General features: G+C 46.0%; 1 protein-coding gene across 1 annotated transcript in view; it reads right to left on the reverse strand.

Moving 5' to 3' along the window:
- The window catches only part of PHKA2 (phosphorylase kinase regulatory subunit alpha 2), a 96,350-nt gene that overhangs the window by 16,075 nt on the left and 57,583 nt on the right, over positions 1-22,692 (reverse strand). The window contains exons 7-16 of the mRNA XM_058441834.1: positions 21,206-21,313; positions 18,787-18,865; positions 16,012-16,146; positions 15,223-15,332; positions 13,931-14,075; positions 13,602-13,680; positions 9,567-9,736; positions 8,238-8,411; positions 2,454-2,542; positions 379-512 (exon numbers count right to left, since the gene is read on the reverse strand). Of these exons, the coding sequence (XP_058297817.1) occupies positions 379-512; positions 2,454-2,542; positions 8,238-8,411; positions 9,567-9,736; positions 13,602-13,680; positions 13,931-14,075; positions 15,223-15,332; positions 16,012-16,146; positions 18,787-18,865; positions 21,206-21,313 (1,223 nt within the window). The remainder of the gene's footprint in view (positions 1-378; positions 513-2,453; positions 2,543-8,237; positions 8,412-9,566; positions 9,737-13,601; positions 13,681-13,930; positions 14,076-15,222; positions 15,333-16,011; positions 16,147-18,786; positions 18,866-21,205; positions 21,314-22,692) is intronic.

The following is a 22,692-nucleotide window of genomic DNA, read 5'->3' on the forward strand; positions in this document are numbered from 1 at the left end:
AGTAAAGACCATAAACTTACTGCTACGGCCTGAATGTCTGTTTTCCCCCAATTCCTATGTTGAAATCTTAACCCCCACAATGATGACATTAGGAGGTGGGGACTTTGGGAGGTCATCAGGTCAGGGGGGCAGAGCCCTCCTGAAGGAGATGAGTGCCCTTATAAAAACGACGCCAGAGAGCTCACTCGCCCCTTCCACCATGTCAGGATGCAATGAGAAGACGCCATCTATGAGAAAACAGGCTTTCCCAGACATCAAATCGGCCTTGAGTTTCAACTTCCCAGCCTCCGAAACTGTGAGAAATACATTTCTGTTGTTCCTAAGCCAACCTGTTCGTGGTATTTTGTTATAACTGCCCGAATGGACTCAGACACTTACTTTATGACATAAAGAATGTACAGAATGTCTGCTTGGTCCTGTAGGTTCGAACAATCTTTCAGCTGCTCAACCAGCTTCTCACAGTCCACATCACCATGGTCATCTCTAGGCCACTGAAAGTCACTTTCAGGAACCTGGTCATACAAGAGCCGGAAAGCAGGGAGATGGGCTAGGCATGCAACTTTTGGACGATCAAGAAGTGAAACACCAATCTGGTCTTGGAACTCTATTGCTGTGCTGTGCTCCAGTTTTCAATGACTTTTTGTACCTCTTTATTTATAGGCTTTTGCTATTTTTGATCAGTGAATCACTGTGCTGGTCAACATTTGCAAGAGACTGGACTGAATAGGTTAAAATATATGTGAGTTTTATTTATGGAAGGTTCACAGACAAGCAGAACTAACCTCTGGTGTTAGGAATCATGACAGCAGTTATCTCTGGACCAGAAAAGGAGAAAGAGATGGGAGGGGGGCACAGAAGGTGGTCATTGATCCAGGTATACTGGCTTGGTGATCATTCACTGAGCTGAAGGTGTGAAGGATGTGCTATCCCCAAATATGCCAGATTGGTACATTGACTATTTTGAGTTGAAAACACTGGAAAAACTGTAGTTTCAGAAAGGGGCAGCTGACCTGTCTCTTTCTGCAGGCAGCAAGCCATAAGGATGCCTCTGGGAGGGGTACACTCCTAGGGTGCAAAAATAGCCCATATCACCAGAGCCCAGGAACTGGGGGTGGCAACGGACCTGTATAAATACACTTACCCAAGGAACCCTTATCTTCCACTAGTTTTACACGCCCCGTGTATATATCTCCTAATAACTGCCTCTAGCCAGATTTTCCTTGTCCTGTCCTAGCTTCTCAAATTTATCACTCTTTGTTTAAAAAGTAGAAAAGCATCTTGCTTTGACCACTTCTTCAGACTTCACTCTCTTGTGAAGATCCCCATGTACCCAGAAAGCTAATCACCTTTGTATGCTTTTTCTTGTTAATCTGCCTGGTGTCAAGCGGCTTCTAGATGGAGCCGAAAAGCCCTCACAAGAGCTAAGGAGGGGTTGGAGATGACCTCTCGTTCCTCTATTCCTGCTTTCTGCACCATGCTGCATATATGGTATAGTTATTTGGAAGCAAAACAAATGCAAAAAGGATGTTTTAAACAACCTAAAATTGAAATCAGGGTAAAATCTTCTCCAACAGGCACTGAGTGGCACTGAGTCTATTCATGTGGGGTAGAATCAGGGAAGAGTCCTGGATAAAATAACAAATTGTGGGAATTAATGGAACAGCCTGAGATTTTATTCTCCTGAGGAATCTTATTTTTTAAATTTTTTTATGCCCATCTGTTTCCTGCAGTATCCTGAGGAATCTTTTACTGTTTTTTCTTACATTAAGAGCATTAGGAGCCAGGCACAGTGGCTTGCGCCTATAATCCCAGCACCTTGGGAGGCTAAAGTGAGAGGATCACTTGAGCCCAGGAATTCCAGACCAGTCTGGGCAACATGGTAAAACCCTGTCTCTACAAAAAATACAAAAATTAGCTGGGCATGGTGGCGCACGCTGGTAGTCCCAACTATTTGGGAGGCTGAGGTGGGAGGATTGCCTGAGCCTGGAGGTTTAGGCTTCAGTAAGCTGTGATCACACCACTGCACTCCAGCCTGGGTGACGGAGCGAGACTCTAAGAAAAATTTTAAAAGGCCATTAGGAACAAAGAGTCCTGTACTCTGTTCCACAAGTAGTCCCACCTTGGCCAGCTAAATAGTTAGGCGGGGCTAGGTAGTGAGCTATTTCCTCTAGTGGCTACATAGACTCTGATGAGTAGGCAGCAAGGTAGTAGTTTTTTCTACAGGCAAAATGTAAAGGTTTGCATCAAATTCAATTTACATATTGATGCAAGTCAGATTCCAGACAACAAAGTGATTGGGTTCACATCCAAGCCCAGAGCTTCTAAACTGAAAGGTCCCTGATATCGAGAAATATGCTGTTTCTTTTGAGTTTAGCCATTTGAAAGAGTTTGGGGACTAATCCTGCATTGTAGAACAACATACTTTTAAAAAAAAGCTGTTCCATATACTTTACCTTTTCTAGGAGTGGCTGAGGAGAATCAACAAGATTCAGTGATTTACGGTGGGCACTTAGAACTTTAGTCGGCAAAGTCATGGGAACAACTGGAAAACAAAAGAATAAAGAGTTATTCTGAGGAGGAAGAACAATACTTTTTTTTTTTTTTTTGGAGACAGAGTCTCACTCTGTCACCCAGGTTGGAGTGCACTGGTGTGATCTCGACTCACTGCAACTTCTGCCTCCTGGGTTCAAGTGATTCTCCTGCCTCAGCCTCCTGAGTAGCTGGGATTACAGGCACACGCCACCACACTCAGCTAATTTTTTTTTTTTTTTTTGAGACAGAGTTTCGCTCTTGTTGCCCAGGCTGGAGTGTGATGGCGAGATCTTGGCTCACCACAACCTCCACCTCCCAGGTTGAAGTGATTCTCCTGCCTCAGCCTCCCAAGTAGCTAGGATTATAGGCATGCACCACCACGCCCGGCTAATTTTGTATCTTTAGTAGAGATGGGGTTTCGCCATGTTGGTCAGGCTGATCTCGAACTCCCGACCTCAGGTGATCCACCCACCTCAGCCTCCCAAAGTGCTGGGAATACAGGCACGAGCCACTAGGCCCGGCCTAATTTTTACATTTTTAGCAGAGATGGGGTTTCACCATGTTGGTCAGGCTGGTCTTGAACTCCTGACCTCAGGTGATCCAGCCGTCTCGGCCTCCCAAAGTGCTGGGATTATAGGCTTGAGCCACTGTTCCCGGCCAATACTTCTTTTGAGAAGTATGGCAGCTGCTCCTTATCTAACACAAACCAACAGAAGGAAAGATCACTTATTCAGTTCAGCTTCAACAAGAATTTATCATGTAGCCACCTCATGTGCTAAATCCGGGAGTAAGAAGTGAGCAGGGCATAGATCTTGCTTTGGGAACTGGATTTCGCTTTTCCCTCCTGGAATTCAGGAAAAATGATATAACATCCCAGGACTGGAAAGAAGCTCAGAAGTGATTTCACCGGACCTCTTTTTCTTTCGGATGAGGAAACTGAGAGACCCAGGGAGGGTAGACCATTTGTCCAAGGTCACTTCCCATAATCAAGGCGTCTTGGCTTCCGGTCCAGTATGCACTTCACTCTGCCACTGCCGGGCAGTAGGGCTTGTTTATCAACCACCTCTGGATATTATAATTATCGATATTTATTCATTAAGCCATCCCTGTCTTCCAGGCTATAGCATGTCATCTCAGGAGAACAGGAAGTTTTCAAGGTAAAGATGATGCGTATTTAAAAGGCATTTATAGACCTCCAGGTTATACTTGTGAATTGAATACACACTGTAATTTTAATTCCTTCCAACCCTCCACTAACATTACAGAAAATATATAGTCATGCATTGTTTAATGACAGGGATACATTCTGAGAAATGTGTCATTAGGCAAATTCCTCACTGCATGAACAGCATAGAGTGTACTTACACAAACCTAGATGGTACAGCCTACTACACACCTAGGTTGGATGATAGAGGCTATTGCTCCTAGGCTACAAACCAGTATGCATGTTCCTATACTGCATACTGTAGGTAACTGTAACACAATGGTATTTGTGTGTCTAAACATAGAAAAGGTACGGTAGAAATATGGTATAGGCCAGTCATGGTGGCTCATGCCTGTAATCCCAGCACTTTGGGAGGCTGAGGTTAGAGGATTTCTTGAGCTCAGGAGTTCAAGAGCAGCCTGGGCAACATAGTGAGACCTCGTCCCCACTAAAATTTAAAAAAAAAAAAAAAATGGTAGGCCAGGCGTGGTGGCTCACACCTGTAATCCCAGCACTTTGGGTGGCTGAGGCGGAAGGATCACCTGAGGTCGGGAGTTCGAGATCAGCCTGACTAACATGACGAAACCCCATCTCTACTAAAATACAGAATTAGCCAGGTGTGGAGGCACATGCCTGTAATCCCAGCTACTCTGGAGGCCGAGGCAGGAGAATCGCTTGAACCTGGGAGGCGGAGGTTATGGTGAGCTGAGATCGTGCCACTGCACTCCAGCCTGGGCAAGAAGAATGAAACTCTGTCTTAAAAAACAAAACAAAACAAAACAAAACAAAACAAAACAAAAACAATGAGCTGGGTGTGATGGTGCATGCCTGTAGTCCCAGCTACTGGGGGGCTGAGGCAGAAGGATCGCTTGAGCTCAGGAGACTGAGGCTGCAGTAAGCCCTGATCGTGGCACTGCACTTCAGTCTGGGTGACAGAGCAAGACCCTGTCAAAAAAAAAAAAAAAAAAAGAAATATGGTATATAAGTTGAAAAATGGTTCACCTCTATAGGGCCCTTGCCATGAATGGAGCTTGCAGGACTGGAAGTTGCTCTGGGTGACTGGGTGAGGGGTGAGTGAATGTGAAGGCCTAGGACATGACTGTACACTGCTGTAGACTTCATAAATACTCTACACTCACGCTGCACTCAATTCATCACACAGTGTTAATACTAAATGACCTTAGCTTACTGTAACTTTATAAACTTAAATTTTTAAAAATTTGACTTTTGTAATAACAGCTTAAAACACAGATCGTACAGCTATACAAAAATATTTTCTTTTTTTTTTTTTTTTTTTTTTTTGAGATAGAGTCTCGCCTTGTTGCCCAGGCTGGACTGCAGTGGTGCGATCTCGGCTCACTGCAACCTCCACCTCCCGGGTTCAAGCGATTCTCCCGCCTCAGCCTCCCAAGTAGCTGGGATTACAGGTGCGCACCTCCACGCCCAGCTAATTTTTGTATTTTTAGTAGAGACAGGGTTTCACCATGTTGGCCAGGCTGGTCTCGAACTCCTGACCCACCCACCTGGGCCTCCCAAAGTGCTGGGATTACAGGCATGAGCCACCACGGCCAGCACACAAAAATATTTTCTTTATGTCCTTATTCTATACGCTTTGATCTATTTTTTAGTTTTATTTATTTTACTTTTTAAACTTTTTTTAAAAAATGAAAACACACACACATTAGGCCTATGCAGGGCCAGGATCATCCATCTCACTGCTGCCACCTCCACAGCTTGTCCCACTGGAAGGTCTTCAGGGGCAGTAACGTACATGGAGCTGTCATCTCCTAAGATAACAATGCTTTCTCCTGTAATCCCTCCTGAAGAACTGGTCTGCGGCTGTTTCACAGTTAACTTTTTTTAATAAGTAAAAGGAGTACACTCTAAATACGCAAACCAGCAACATACTTATGTATTATCAAGTATTGTGTACTATACATAATTGTATGTGCTAGACTTGTATACGACTGGCAGCGCAGGAGGTTTGTTGATACTGGCATTGCCACAAACACATGAGCAGTGCATGGGGCTACAAAGTCACTACAGCTACGACGTCACTAGGTGACAGAAAGGTTTCAGCTCCATTATAATCTTAGGGGACCACCGCCATATATGCGGTCTGCCATTGACCAAAAAGTTATGTGGTGCATAACTGTATATATTTTTTTAAAAAAGACAAATCCTTGAGAATGAAGAAAAACAAGAAAGAAGACGACAGGAACAGAATTTCACAAGCGGGAAAGCTGACAGATGAAAGATAAGTGATTTAGCTGACACAAGGCAACCAATTCCCAAGTCTGCAGTGGAGAAATTCGAGAGCTGGTCAGTTACACCCAAGGCTCATCAGAAGTCCCTGGGGCCTGCTGCACCATGTGCTTCTGGAACTGGGGCCTAGAAGGGGTGTCCAAAACAAGGAAGGCTGGGGAGAAGCTATTTGAGAAGCAGTGAGCTCCCTGGACATCTGCTTCAACTACACCCAGCTTGATGACCACCTCACTCACTCTGACAGAAGACTGGAGGGTCTCTCAGAAGAGGGTAAAAGAGGAAGGGGCTCGAAGAGAGGGGGGCTACTGATTAGCACATCTGAAGGCCTGGATACATTCCTTAAGGGAATTATAAGTAACTATATAGCTCCAGGCAACCAGGCCCTAATCCTTGAAATAGGAAATCCACTAGGAGATTGTAGAGTATCTCTGGGAAATCAAGTAACTCCGAGTCAACAAGCCCCACCCATGGGCTTGGAGATTCTCATGCATGACCAGGTAAGCGAGGAGGAGCAGGGCATTGGAAGAAGGATGCTCATGTGGAAGACAGAAACCTAAGCAAACTGGAAAAAGTAACTTGGGGGAATGGAAACCATTCAAAGAGTAAAAAGGGTATATACAAACCAAAACAAAAAGCCCTGCCATTAATATTCTTAGAATAATAACAAATTGCCAGGCATAGTGGCTCATGCCTGTAATCCCAGTACTTTGGGAGGCCACGGTGGGCAGATCGTTTGAGGCCAGGAATTTGAGACCAGCCTGGGCAACATGGCGAAACCCTGTCTCCACAAAAATAAAAATAAAAATTAGCTGGGTGTGGTGGCATGCACCTGTGGTCCCAGCTACTTGGGAGGTTGAGGTAGGGTGATTGCTTGGGCCTGGGAGGTGAAGGCTGCAGTAAGCCGTAATTGCACCACTGCACTTCAGCCTGGGTGACAGAGCAGGACCTTTTCTTTCTCTCTCTTTCAGAAAAAGAAATTATACTGTATTTTTATTTTATTATTTTTTTGAGACAGGGTCTCGCTCTGTCACCCAGGCTGGAGTGCAGTGGCACAATCTCAGCTCACTGCAACCTCTGCCTCCCGGGTTCAAGCGCTTCTTCTGCCTCAGCCTCCTGAGTAGCTGGGATTACAGGCGCAGGCCACCACACCTGGCTCATTTCTGTATTTTTAGTAGAGACAGTGTTTCACCATGTTGGCCAGGCTAGTCTCAAACTCCTGGCCTCAAGTGATCCGCCTGCTTTGGCCTCCGAAAGTGCTGGGATTACAGGCATTCTCAGGAAATACTCATGTCCCTATCAAAAAAGGTAAAAAAAAAAATTGGGACAATACAGACCACTCCTCCAGGGAAGATCTCAGGGTAAAAAGCACCTCAGACACTGAGGGCAACCAAGCCAGAAGGGGGCAGAGGGCAGTGCAGTTCAAAAACAAGCAAGTTGAGAGCTGTCACCACCATGCCCTCTTCCACTTCACTTTTTTTTTTTTGAAACCTACTGAAACTATTCTAGAATGTGCTCCACCAAAACAGAAGAATACATTGAGAAAGGGGAACACAACAGATTCGGGAACCACGGAATCCAACTAAGGAGACAAGCCAGGGAAACTCCCAGGATGACACATATGCAACAGGCCTAGAGCGCAGTCAGCCCAGATAGAAGGAGACTCGTGGACTCTAAGAAAGGCAGTGGAATTGAGAGATTCACCGATACGACTGAGCTTGTGGAAATTTGTATTGCGAGGCCACTGGAAGATGTAGAAAGAAAGCAAAGCAAATGAAAAGCCAGGGCAACTTTACCTTTTGAAAAAACAAAGAGTAAAAATGGGAATATAAACAGAATATACTATAATGCTCAGTTGGAAATATTTGTGTACATACAATGATATAAAGAGTGAATACTGATTTAACTAAACTTTAACCCCTTGGTGGGTTAGGGAGAGTGAAGCAGAGGAGTGGTGCTTTAAGACAGCCAGATCCTTACCCACTTAATCGAAAGTCAACAGGTACCGAATCAAGTCAATGCATGTGAAGACAGCAGTATGCACACATTATTTGAGAAATATGGAGATATGTATATACCAGAAGAAAGAGCTAAAAGACTTGAAAGTGGTTACCTCTAAGTAGAAGGACGTGGGGGGCATTTTGTTGTCTTCTAGGATTCTTTGGCTTTTAAATTATGTCCCTGCATTACTTTGATAAAAGAAGGTATTTTAACAGGCAGAAAACAGTTAATAACATACATGGAACTTCCAAACCCTTTGCTCTTGCCATCACAGAAAGTATGTCCCGCGTGGAATGGATAGCACTGAAGACATGGCGGTCTTCTGTGTTCTTACAAAGAGGAGGCAGATAGGACCTCAACGATGTACTTTGCAGAAGGTGGTTGATATAATGGTCAAGTTCATCTTGGCTTTCTGTAATTGGACAGGCAAGAAAAAGAGCCAATGAAACCAAGCTGCAGAAATATGACTACACAATAGTGACCATGGGTAGCAAGTAGCACTGAGTAGTCTTAGCAGATGACAACACTGAGATATTGATATTTGCACTCCCACTCACCCCTGAAGAGTAAGAAGAGATTTACAGAGATAATGTATGTGTGTAGAAATTTGCTGTTTGGAAAAACTTCATCCCAGGAAAAAAAAAAAAACTACTGGTCAAGATAGTGTTTACATCTCGTCCTCCCAAGATGAACTGAATAATATGTAAGATAGCCTGAAGGATAGCAGCCGAAGTCTGGGCTTTTTGTTTTAATTTGTCATGAGTAAGCTAAGCCTTATGGAACTCCCAGCCCTAATTCCAACTACTATCTAAAAGTGAAAAACAGATCACCTCAAAACCTTATTCAGACTGAGAAATGTTATATACATAGGGTTTCATCACTCATATCCAACCAAACCTAGATCATTCTACCACTCCTTTGAAAATTCAAGCAGTATGTTTCTGTCTTCAGAATGTACGTATTCTGTGCAAAGTCCCCATTCCTGGCCAGCCACGGTGGCTCATGCCTGTGCCTCGGGAGGCCGAGGCAGGCTGATCAGTTGAGCCCAGGAGTTCAAGACCAGCCAGGGCAACATAAGGAGACCCCATCTCTATAAAATATAAAAGAATTAGCTGGGTATGGTGGTGCTTCCCTGTAGGCCTATAGTCTTAGCCACTTGGGAGGCTGAGGTGGGAGGATTGCTTGAGCCCAGGAGGTCGAGGCTGCAGTGAGCCATGATCATGCCACTGCACTCCAGCCTGGGCAACAAAGACCCTGTCTCAAAAACAAACAACAACAAAAAAAAAAGAGAGAGAAGACAAAAAAGAAAAAAAGTCCCCATTCCTAAAACTCTTTGTCCTTCTAGGTTTAAAAATGCCCCACTTTCAAGGACATCATTTGCAGTTTCGGTTTTTAAACTGGCATTTTATTCATTTTAACATACGCAAGTTTCAGAAGCCTCTTTTTTGTTTTTCCTTGTTTTTAATTATCAATCATTGTCTGTATTTGAGTCTTAGGGCAATTTTATCACAATGCTAAAGTTTAAATAAATTCAGCGAACTACCCACGAAAGCATTCCAAGCTGTACCTTGATTACAGGTGTCTTCCGGATATCCTACCAAATCTGAATCACTATCAGGACTGAAAGTCCCTTCGCTGGCATCATCAAACAACTTCTCATCACAGTCTGGATCCAGAAAAGTCAGATACGTGTAGAACGATGTGGTGAGAAATTCCGAAAGGTTCCCTAATTTTACTCTGCCAAGAAGACACCGTGTTAGGGACACAGGTAGTGTGTGGATAACCTTCCACTATGAATCACTGAGAGACTTTTGCACAACCATGTGGTGCTTCTGCCAGAATCAATACATATATTACTCTGAAGATTGCCCCATATAAGCGGTCAGCCAAGACATTCAAACAAAAATTCAATAGCAAGTATGACGTGAACGCACACAGCATATTAAAAGCCAAATGAATCACACTGACTTCTTACTCCCAACCCAACACAAATACGACTCTATTTTACTGAACCAACCAACAGTTTGACAAAATATATCGCGCAAACTACTTTTAAACAGAACCAACCCATGTTTTTGTTTTGTTTTTTCCCCCAAAACGACTGGCCCAGAAGCAGTGATTCTCTGGGCACACTCGTTCCATTATTTATGAGTCCCTACCGCGAAACACCGTCACACAGGGACAGGAGTGCTATGATGGAAGAGGTCAGGTTCCCTCTAGAAGGAATTCGATGGGGAAGCCATCCCCAGACTGGAGCAGAAGCCCTGAGTGGCCCTATCACCTTAGGCTGGGCACAGTTCCACTGAAACCTGGACGCTGGGTTTGGCAGCCTGGGGCCTGAGGTTCTGCAGGTCCACCCCCACACGCTGGGAGCGATTTGCACGTAGAGAAGAAAACATTCTTAAAAGGTTACACCGGGGGAGCAGAAAGCAATGGATCCCTCCCTCAGAGTTATCAGCACCAGATTGGGATTTAGTGGAAAAGGCTGAGAAACGTTTAAAGAGTCAATTGAGGCATATGTAATGCAATAGTATCAGAGGTGCCGGAGCTTCGGCCTCAAAAGGGCTATAACCAGAATGACAGCCCGAGGGAAATAAAAGCCTTCCTTTAATTGAGCACCCCCCCAAGAGGATCTAGGCGGTATGTAGGGTGAGTTCAGCTTTTAAAAAACCCTCAGAAATAGGCTAGGCACCGTGGTTTACGCTTGCAATCCCAGCACTTTGGGAGGCCGAGGCAGGCGGATCACCTGAGCTCAGGAGTTTGAGACCACCCTGGCCAACATAGTGAAACCCCTCTCTACTAAAAATACAAAAATTAGCGGGGTGTGGTGGCAGGCACACCTGTAATCCCAGCTACTTGAGAGGCTGAGACAGAATTGCTCGAACCTGGGAGGCAGAGGTTGCAGTGAGCCGAGATTGCGCCACTGCACTCCAGCCTGGGCGACAGAGACTCCGTCTCAAAAGAAAAACAACAACAACAAAAACCCTTGGAAATAGAGGAAAAGCCAAAACTGTGACTCAACTTATCAAGAACTTAATTATCTTTGCAATATAATTTTTATAACACTGTGTTACACAGTTATAACTTCTATATGTAATCTATAAATGATATACTAAATTATAACTATATTAATTTTATTTATAAAGCTCTTAATGATCATGAACTGAGCAGAAGTAGCCTAGGCATTCCAGTCTCTTCTAAGGCTCTCTGAATCATCTGCCATGGTCTATAACCAAGGGGCCCTCCTGACACCAAGAAGCCCTCATCCAGCTCAGCACCAGGGCTTAGAGGCCGGGTTCTGGGTTCACGCAGAGCTGCTGTACCTATTCCTCTTCTGCTAATGGCTCTCTGAGTCTACAGCTCCTTGTCTATGAAATGGGAATGTACTCCAAGTCAGAAAGTGAAGCCTTAATGAGACAACACATTGAATACACGACCAGTGCTCAGTGAACTGCAGTGCAGACAATTTCCTTTTTACAATGATTAGATCTCAATAAAAGGATTTATTTTGTGGCTGGGCACAGTGGCTCACACCTGTAATCCCAGCACTTTGGGAGGCCGAGGCAGGTGGATCACCTGAGGTCAGGAGTTTGAGACCAGCCTGGCCAACATGGTGAAACCCCGTCTCTACTAAAAATACAAAATTAACCAGGTGTGGTGGCACATGCCTGCGATCCCAGCTACCTGGGAGGCCGAGGCAGGAGAACTGCTTGAACCTGGGGGGTGGAGGTTGCAGTGAGCCGAGATTGTGCCACTGCACTCCAGCCTGGGCAACAAGAGTGAAACTTCGTTTCAAAAAAAAAAAAAATTATTTTGCAAAATGGTTAATTATAGGCCTTTGGTATTCTCTCTCAGTTACGACACCATACACCAGGTGGTAACTGAAGCAAATTGGAGGTAAAATGTGCAAAAGTGGATGCAGATTGCTGGTATGGCACTAGTCCTGGAAATGTATACGGCAAAACACTGGGGACAGTCTCACGAGAAAGGCCAGGAGAAGCTTGGATCAAGGGCCACTTCAAGTCTACAGCAAAAGCTGCAAGAAGCTCTGTGGGCAGACGGACCAACCTCAGCGGGATCTTCAAATCGCTCAAGGCCAGAGTTAGAAATAACAGGGACTTAACTTTGGGGACATCACGTGAAATGAGCCAGTCACAAAATGATAAATGTTGTAAGATGCCACTTATATGAGCTATCTAGAGCAGTCAAACTCATGGAGACAGAAAGGCTGGTGGTTGCTAGGGGCTGGGAGGAGGGGGAAATAGGGTTGCTATTAATGGGTGTACAGTTTTACTTGTTACAAAATGAAAAGAGTGCTGGAGATTGGTTGCACAACAATGTGAATGTACTTAACACTACTGAACTGTACACTTACAAATGGTTAAGGTAATGTTATAGGTAATTACCATAATTTTTAAAAAACGACCGTGACTTTACTGTGGTAGCAGTGTCCCTGGGGTGAGAGGATGTGAGAAGAAAGGGTGACTTCAATTCCAAAAGTTTTAGCAACTGGAATTCCATCAGGGACCAAACAGAAGCCTCCCTGAGCCCTGGAAAGGCTACACCAGGGCTGGGCTACACAGTGAGATTCTTTTTTTTTTTTTTTTTTTTTTTTTGAGACAGAGTCTCATTCTGTTACCCAGGCTGGAGTGCAGTTGCATGATCTTGGCTCACTGCAGCCTCCACCTCCTGAGTTCAAGCGATTCTCCTGCCTCAGCCTCCCAAGTGGCTGGGACTACAGGCATGCACCACCATGCCTGGCTAATTTTTGTATTTTTAATAGGGACAGGGTTTTGCCAGGCTGGTCTCAAACTTCTGACCTCAGGTGATCTGCCTGCCTCAGCCTCCCAAAGTGCTGGGATTATAGTGTGGGCCACCGTGCCTGGTCCACAGCATTCTCTTGGGGCCCTTCTGGTATATCCTAGAGGATGGAAGAAGATAAGAGAATAGACACTACAGAGAAGACCTCTGCCTTGTGACAGTAGAGGGCACAAAAATGGAAGGGGTATTCCTGGAGCGCAAGCCCTCTATCACTCAAGGTGCTTAAGCATAATACTTGGGTGTGTCTGCCCTACTTGGGGCCTGTAAACCAGAAGGGGGCTCATTCCACAGAGGGTGAGGGACCAGTGACCTACACAGACTCATTCAGGTGCTCTGCTGTGAGGGCTCTAAGGAATTTGCCAAGTCCTGCAAATGAATCTTAAGGTGATAGCATATTCAAGTCGGTGCAAGGAGCATTTATTGGGCACCTGCCGGATCCCAGGCACTGAGTATTTTCTTCCACACCACAGAAACATAAACAGAATTCCATACATGCATTCCAAGAAGAACAGATGTTTCAGAGGGACTTGATGGTTCACCTCCCTATGTCCGAGGCCTCCTGGTGCCTGTAAAGCTTAAAAGATACCAGCCGAGTGCTGTTTCAGAGATGAGCCAAGTTTCACATGGGCGACTGGATTAGAGAAGTGTTACCTTCCTGCTTACTCTAAAACTGCATGCTTTTAGGTTCAACAATTAATATGAAAAATGGGACAAGGGCAGCAAAGGACTTTCAGAAAGGTCGGTGCTATTCTTATATTTTTTTTAAAAAATCACAAATTACCTGGCTCCTCCAAAATATCCATCCTCTAGTTTTCTAATTGTGGAAAGCACAGCAGAATGAATGTCTGAGCCATCATTTGCTAAGGAAAAAAAAGTGATGAATTAGTTTAGTCTGGGAAGACTTTTTTTTCCCTGTTATGCACTGAAACATTTTCATCAACACCATCTAATTAAAATATTTCTGGCATAGAAGATTCCCGAGATAAGAAACCAAACTGCTAAGAAGCCCCTTCAGTGCTTAGTTCTGGCCATGGGAGCCATTTTAAACATTTGTAAGAGCCCAAACCACCCCTGGGGCAGGAGGGAGCCTGCTGAAATCCCTGGAGTTACTAAGCATGGTGCGGCTGATGGGGAAGGTGAGCGTGGGTCTGCCTGTCATCCTCCAGCAGGTGCACAGGTAGGCCAGCTCGATCCTTAGCATCTCCACGATCATCTCGTTGTCGAGGGCCAGGTAGAAGTGGTGCTGGTCGGTGAACTGAAAGTCAGAAGAGGCTAGGTAAACAGCCACCCTTTCTTTACCTGGAAACACCAGCTGACAACTCAGGTCAGCACTAATCCTGGGGTTTTATTGCCAGGCAAGAGGCTCAGTACTGGTTTCAATCCACCCAGTCATGGGGCTGCCCTGCTCAAGATCAGAAAAACCAGTCTGCTGCCTGCCAGGGAGCTGCCGCTGTAGTGTGGAAGGGAAAGGTGCGCTGCTAGATTTATTTCCGGCTCCTCAGATGGGGATTTAAGCATCTTGCTCAACACTGCTGTCTCTGAAAGCAAATCAGTAACTCCTTAATTCCTGCTCCTTCCAGGGCTATGGGTTCGAAGATGCTTTCCAAGTGGGCGCACTGTGAGCAGGTGAGAGAGGTGGACACTCTGTTTACCTGATTGATGGCTTTGGTTAATGTCAACTAAAGACACTGCTGCCTGATGTTGAGAACAAATCAAATTGTTCTCTTGGCCTCTGGACTAGTGCATGCTCAGCTCTGGACTGAAATTTGTTACTAAGGGAAATAGCTTGCAAGATTTCCTTGAGCAGCAGGGGCTAGGATGAAAGAGCAGCTTGACCCAAGACCCCATGACCAACCCTGTGCCCAGGTAAGCGGGGGTTGTGCCCCGCGCTGCCAAAGCGATCCCACTGTTGGTCTTTCTAGCTGCCCAAATGGGTGAAAAACATTTTCTATGTACTTCCACAGGACTAGTTTTCTTTGGAAACCAAAGCTCTGCAGTAAGTTCCATAATCAGTACATTCAGTATCCCGGTAAGCGAGGGTGTGGCCAGAAAATCAGCCTGGCTGTGTGTTACACAGAGGGTCTGATGACAGCTTGCACAAGGGTCAGAGATGATTGTGATTAGGGGCACAAGCGCTGTGAGTCAAGTGACATGTCAACAGCAAACTTCTAAAGCAGTCTGAATTTCACTAATATTCATGACCGGAAGTGATGGCACGCCTGTCTCAATCAGCATTTACCAAGCACCTACTACGGGCAGACTTGTACTAGGCTCTGGGTGTCATTTCATATGTCTGTATTTGAACCTATGCATGCAGAATTCTGTCATATTCACAGGAGAAAAGCTTACCAGACAGCAAAGAGAACTTAAAAAAAAGATGCTCGTTGGCCTGCTCTCCTCACCTGGGGTGTAAAAGTAAAGATTTGGTTCCGAATCACATATAGTTTAGAGGTTCCAAGGACACCAATATGTCGATATGGTCGCCCACTCAAATTCATATTCTTATTCCGTCCTGTTTGAAAAGTAAAAGAGAAATTGGAGTTAGAGGAAATACGGTAACAAGTAATCCAGGCAACTCAGGCTAAGACTGAGCTTATTTCTAGATTAGACGACCCATTTTGGGGCTTGGTTCTTCTACTGCCATCATCCTTCTTTAAAACGGCACGAAGCTGAATATTAAAACAAATCCCGCCCCCCTTCTTTTCATGAATGTATATGAACAGTACCCGGTTGGAACTGCATGGAATAAAACTACTAAAAGGACTATAGAACATTTACTTTTGATTTACTTAGTATTGAGCCATAATAGTAAACAAAGTCAGATTCTAGAAAAAGCATAGAGAACCTCCTCCCATTTTAATGTGTAAATAAGCATTTTCTGATACTAAAGGTAAACATGAGAAGCATTATCAAGACACAAATGACTTTTCCAATTGTAAATTTTTCAAGGTGGCTCCTTACTTTACAACAGATCTGGCAAATGCTTGGCCACCTGTGACGGTGCCCACTGAACGAGTGTGAGAACGTGCTGGTTCGCCCGTTCCTCTTCACATCGAAGCGGTGGAACCTCCTGCTTTAGTGTTTTGTCCAAGTCTTTAGAACTTACGTATATCACAGTCTCCCTCAGACCCCAAATCTAGAACCGAGATGCCCCCATGCCAAAAAGGCCCAGGTAATTTCCCCAAACCTACCAAGCTTGGCATATATGTGACTAAGAATCCGGCCCGGCTGGACTTGAATTGGATGAATGTCCGCGATACTCTGGACGTTCACCCCGTGTTTCCTCAACAAGTCCTTAATGTGATTGTTTTCTGCCAAAACAGTAACTGTGAACAAGAACACAGAATGAGCGTTAGCTCATGACTCTTGTCTCTTCACATGGACACGTGTTCCTTACTGCCCTCTTCTGCCTGGTGACATACACATTAGCATGCTCTTCCATGCAATGACTGGCTTTGGAAATGACAGTGTTCATCCTGCTGCTCCTCCCCATTCTGTCCTTGCCACCCCTCAACAACCTCGACGCCTGTTTATCAAGTGCCCTCAATGTGCAAGATAGCCTGATAGGAGACTTCTAGAAATTGTCCTCAATAAGTCCCAAGCCAAATTGCCCCATCTCAAGTAATGTCTTGCCTCCCTCTGGGTCTGCATCTATTCTAAACCTGCCTGGTGTCCCTTTTTGTGCAGGGTCAGGAGTAGAAACAGCTCCACTTGGGGGATGCCAGAAGCCTGTGCCCCTGCTCCCAAAGGATGGGGGAAAGAAGAGTGAGATGGGGGCGCCTGCTGGCAGGGGATGCTCTGAGGGGACATCCTTCCCTCTAGAGAAAGCCAAGTAGGTCTGTGAGTGGGGATGCTGGTGGCAGTGGAGCAGCCTGGCCCATTCAGAACCCCCGCACAGGGCCCCACCAGTGGGGAAAAAGCACCCCAGGGCTGGCCTGGGCCCCATCTCTGGTGGGAGAGGCTGAGCACCTGGCTCTCCAGCAGGTAGGGAGCTGATTGCGCCTGGGACCTGGGGGCCCATGGAGGAGGGAGGCCATCACCGGGGACCACCCGGGATCAGTTAGGCTGCACCTGCTGTACTAGTACCGCTGGCCTTTCTGAGAAGGGACAGTGCTTTGGCAAAGGGAACGAGTACAGGGATGGGACTGGAAAAGGGGAGCATGGCCACAGGGAGAGAGGTTGGTGCCATGTCCAGCTGCGGTGGAGCCCTCTGGGAGCTGGAGAGGCTCAAGGCAGTGCAGGATTGGCTACTGTTAAGTACAATCATTGTACTCACAGGCTGGTGGGGCCGGAATGTACAATACATATACATGCAGTTGAGAGCTGAGTGTCACCTCTTTATATTTACACAGCACTTGATGCCTTTTCAAGTATTTTAATATCCATTATCTCATCTGACCTTCACAACAAGCCCCCAGGGAAGCCTTGCATGCTCAACTGGCCAGTTACAACTGCACATGGACTGAAACCTAATCTCCCAGGCCCTCAGCAAATGGGAACATCAGCCATGCAGGGCTGGCTGGGTGGCTTTCCTTAACACCTGTCTCTTCTAAAGCTTCCAATGACAGGCATGACTCCACATTTATCGAAACCCCAGCAGCCACTCTCTGTAGGAGTAACTCCTTTAGTGCAGTGGTTTTGGGGGAGACCTGGGAGCCTCATGATCTGTGCAGCTGGATGTGGCTAAGTTTCTGGAACTGCACTTCCCCTACTCTGTCCCTGACCTTCTGGGAATTTCTACACTGTTCTATTAAACAAATGCTCGTCAACACCCATCAAAGTGTCCCGGCCTGCAGGTGGAAAAATGGTCTTAATAGATTCAAGGGACTAATTAGCAGGACATGCTCTGGCTTAGCGCAGGGACAATGAGTCCAGCTGGATCAGTCCACCTGGAAGTCAGGAATGGGTTCACACCTGCAGCTGCCAGCTGTGGGTCCTTGAGGGAGTCGGTTAACTTCTAAGCCTCGTGTCTAAGGTGGAGATGAAGAGCATCATCTCAAACTTTACCTAATCAGAATGCTGTGACAGGTGTATCTCATGGCTCTATTGACTGGGTGATATCAGCTCATCTCACCACAGCATGAGCCCCCGAAGCAAAATGAGCCAGTGGCTACAGAGAAATGCTTGTCATTTGTTCAATCACTGTTTTCAACGTATGGGTGCGTATGTGCCAATCAACACAGAAACTGCAAGAATGATACAGGCCTTGTCATTAAGAAGTGTACAGTCTCAGGGGCAATACGGTGTACACACAATGTGCTATGACATTAGCTGGTGTGCTCTATGGCCCACACAGAATGTTACTGGACTGCCAGGAGGTCCTCCCTAAGAGGGAAGGTAGGAAGAGAACTGCTCCACCCAGGCGCACACCACAGGCCAGTCACTACACCAAGCGCTTTCCCACTGCAGCCTCAGTACATCTTAGGAAGCCCCAGTCAGGGAGCTCAAGTCCTCATGACCCTGAGGCACAGAAGGGTGAAATCACTTGGCTAGGCGGAGGGCAGCAGCAGCCCGGGCTGGTCTCTCCCGTCTCCAGAAGAAGGGCTGGCTGGAAAGGAGGGAGAGGAAAGGTGGACACAGGTGAAAGGCGGAAAGATGTCAGGGCTCCAAGGGAGGAATGAATGACCCTCAGTTGGGTTCTGAGTTTTCACCAGGCTTAGGCTCTATTTTTCAAAGAATAACAATGATGATAAATGATGCACAACGAATCACTTGTGCCCCAGTTGCAATCAAGGTTTATATTCAAGACAACGATTGCTTTGTAGAAAGTCATTTTGCAGTTGGGAAGAATTCTGTTGCCTTTGGGAGCCACTGAGTTATATAAGGCATCTCATACAACTACTACATGCTAAAGCATAGGCACATACACACTTTTAAAAAATTAAATAAGAAACTAGGCAACAATTTGAATTAAAGTAACATTGGTTTTACAAAGTTAAATATGAACAGTAAACACGCTCACAAACCTTGTACTACAACATCAGGTTTGACTGAAGTGGAAAATCTTCTATTTAAGGGATCGATTTCACCAGTGGCAAGAAATCCCTATGAAAAGAGGAGCATTAACACTATGAAATATTGATTAACTAAAATTTCATCTTAAACTGAAGTGTGAAAATGAAGTATTTTGGGGCTCAACATATTCAAGACTTTTTTCTTTATATTTTTCGAGTCAATTGCTTATTTTCTGTGAAACAGAGTAACATCATTCAAATTGCCACTGATAAACGTATTGCATTTTTGCACCTAGCTCACTAGGGCTCGTCGAATATGCCACCATCTTGTATGAGCAAAAAGAATGATAACCAATACTTTCTGAGCTCTCAGTGACATGCCAGGCGTTGTGTTGAGCCACTGTATGTGCACTGTCATATTTATGCCTCCTGACAGACAGGTAGGCACTACTTTTGGGGCTCAGAAAACAACACCCCAAAACAAAGACCTCAGCAGCAGCCTCAGAAGCATAAGCTTTCCTCTGACCTTCTCCTGCCTCTCTCTCTCAGTCCATTCTTCTGGAGGCGCCACAGAAACTAGAATCCTTCTTCCCCCAAGGCGGGCATAGAAACCAGAATCCCTTTTCCCCAAAGCCAGCCACAAAACCTAAAAATATTCTCTGTAGAAACTGGCCATAAAAAATTCCCTGACGTACCTTGTTTGGCTGTAGGCCATAAGGGCCCCACTCCAGGGAGGGACCTGCCCATACTCAGAAGGAAAGAGCGCTGCACAGAAAGGCCTCGCTGGGCTTCCCCACTTGGTCCATTAGCATTCATCACGCCCCTTTTGTCTAATCACATTTCTACACAGCTGTCCATATTTTGTTGAAACGATGCATGAAAACGGAAAATTTCCCCTAGATCTTGCAGTATTCATTCTGAAGGCTCCCCTGTATACATGTTAAGTACATCTGCACGCCCTTTTTTCTTATTAATCAATCTGCCTCATGTCAGTGATTTTTCATCAGACCTTTAGGAGAATACCTTGGCCCCCACACTACCACCATCACCACTGTACAGGTGGAAAAACCAAGACAATGACCCAAGGGAAGTGGCTGAGTGGGGACTTGGCCCCCCCACCCCCACTCCCTTGCAAAGTATTCTCTTTGAATATGCACCTCCTTGCACTTTCTACAAATGATACGAACCCCGAGAGAGAGGATCAAGGTGTTCTGGGAGTTCTGAGGAGGAACTGGACCTAGTGCTGGGCCCAGAGAAAGCCTTTACATCAGAGAGGAGAAAGCAGGGGAGGGGAGTTACTCATTTCCCATCTCACTGATACAGAAATCAGAGCTGGAAGGTCAGAGATGATCAAGTCCATCCTTTTCATTTTACAGATGAGGAAACTGAAGCCCAGAGATTAGAGACCTGCCCAGAGTCAGAGAACTAGTGAGAGACAGGGCTGGCTTTCAAATGAGATATATGCGTTTTCCCTACTAATAAAGACAGGAGTGGAAGACACAGCCCCTACTCCAAGGACATGACCATGACACTGGGGAGTCTTCAGGTACCTGTAAAACAACTGTTTCAGCTCGGCAGGTAGAGTTCCTGAGGGCTGCTTCCACGGTGGTATCTTTCATCCTGGGCTTCGACACTCTAGGAACCCAGTGGCATGCTGACCCACCACCCCTTCCGCCTTTTGTAGAGCCTGGCAGCCCCTCGGCCCTTCCCTGGGCTCCTTCCCCTCCCTGCCTCCCCGGGGTCCAGCCGAAGCACTCAGCTGGGCAGGACCCTCTCAGGAACGACAGCCCATCTGATAAGGTCACTCATACTGAGGAGTGGGGGATTCATTTGAGGTGGCTCCAAAGTATTTGCATATTAAAACAAAAGCCTGGGGACAAGTCAATGGTGAACAAAAAGAAAGGAGTCAAGAGGCAGTTGTCTGCAGAAGGAAGGGTGCTGCGGGTTGTCCGGGGGGAACACCTGACACAAAATTCACCAGAGAAAATCCGGCCCGCCACCTCTTTCTGTAGAGATCTGTGGTCCTTGTGCTTCCTGCGCCTAGGACTGGGGCAGGGGCAGCTAGGGGCCAATCTAGTCGTTTCCCAAATCTTGTATCTTCTAGGATCAGATGTGCTAACAATCCTGGCCGAGAAGCTTCCAGCTCCTCTGACCATCAACTGGAACAGATTCTAGCCACAGAGGAGGAATGCTGGCAGGGGGTGATGGGGAGTGCTGGGCCCTCATGGACCTGAGCTGGTTTAATGGAAATATGGACACACAAGGCCGGGAGTCAAGCCCCGGAGCCAACACGGTCCAGTTGACCTTAAACGAATGAAGATGCAAAAGACATCCACACACATGCCTGGCAGAGAGTCCCTATGCCCTTCCGGGGTTCCCTGAACCTCCAATCACATGGTTTCCAGTCTGTGAGGCCACTAAGCCCCCCTACCTCTGCCAACAGCGAGCTGAGGATGTACAAGGATTGGCCCCACAGATGAGGCACCTTCCCCATAGGAACTCGGTCTACTGTGTGAGGATTCTTGTACTCTTCATCTACCTGGAAAGAGAGACAAATCCAAAGTCAGAAAGTCAGAGGATAAAATGGCCATGATACCTGACCATGGGGAATGCACTGAGGATTTATGAAATGGTACTCATCCTCCAGGCTGATTCTGTGCAGGTGCCAGGAGGCTGGGGAGCAAGCCCCTTCCTCGGGGCTGCAAGGCTACAAAGCAGCGGAGGTGGAAGTCAAATCGCGGCCTGGTTCTGGACAAGCACTCTTCCTACAGGCACACGCAAGGCCACGAGCACCGGATGCCCGCCCTGCCTGCTTTGTGCACAGCTCTGGCCATGAGAACTCTCATGGCTCATGCTTACATTTGGCTGCATGATGGGTGAAATGATGGAAAACATCAGCCTCCAGCTGTGGCAGTGTATCACTGGAGCCATCCCTAGGGGTTTATAAACTGTGCACCTAATGCAAGAGAATTGCCAGAAGGTGGCACTATTTACCGAGGAAAAACACTTGGACTACTAGCCTGCAACCCCTCCTTCAGGGCCTCAAAAAGCTGAACCCACTGGGGGGCTTTTGTCCCAGCAAAATAAACTTTGGTGTTCTTTCTGGAGGACAGGGCTGGCTGCACATTGTAAGCTAGTCTGCAACTTTCTCTCTTTTAAACTCCATGCTGGACTTTGACATTTTAGTCATCACATCATTGGTTGGGGGTAATGCCAGTGACCACTTTTTTCTTCCAGAAAACATAAATCAACCAAAGGAAATAGGAAACATCCTTCTCCCAAGAGGAACATCACAAAATGAGGAGACTAATCTTCTGCTTGCAGATTAATCAATGATGTTATTAACATATTTAGTAAAATTTTAAATTTTTTCAATAGTGGTAAACATTAAGAAAAACTTAAGTGCATGAACTGAACAGAATTAAATGTCATTAGTAATCAAATAATCCAACAGGACAATAGTGTGGAAGGAGATTCTCCAAAATGTCATAATCTTTGGGTAGTAGAATTAGAGATAACGTTTTCTTCTTTCTACAGAATCCTAGATGTTTTGTCGTGTACAGAATTACTTGTATGATAATCAGGTAGTATGTTAAAACTATTTGAAATGTAAGTCGTGCTAAGAAAGACTGAAAGGTCAGGCATGGTGGCGCACGCCTGTAATCCCAGCACTTTGGGAGGCTGAGGTGGGCAGATCACCTGAGGCCAGGAGTTCGAGACCAGTCTGGCCAACACAGCGAAACCCCATCTCTACTAAAAATACAAAAATTAGTCAGGCATGGTGGCGAATGCCTGTAATCCCAGCCACTCAGGAGGCTGAGGCAGGAGAATCACTTGAACCTGAGAGGCAGAGGTTGCAGTGAGCCAAGATTGCGCCAATGCACTCCAGCCTGGGTGACAGAGTGAGACTCTGTCTCA

Source organism: Hylobates moloch, unplaced genomic scaffold (assembly GCF_009828535.3).
Source record: "Hylobates moloch isolate HMO894 unplaced genomic scaffold, HMol_V3 SCAFFOLD_7, whole genome shotgun sequence".
Lineage (NCBI taxonomy): Eukaryota > Metazoa > Chordata > Mammalia > Primates > Hylobatidae > Hylobates > Hylobates moloch.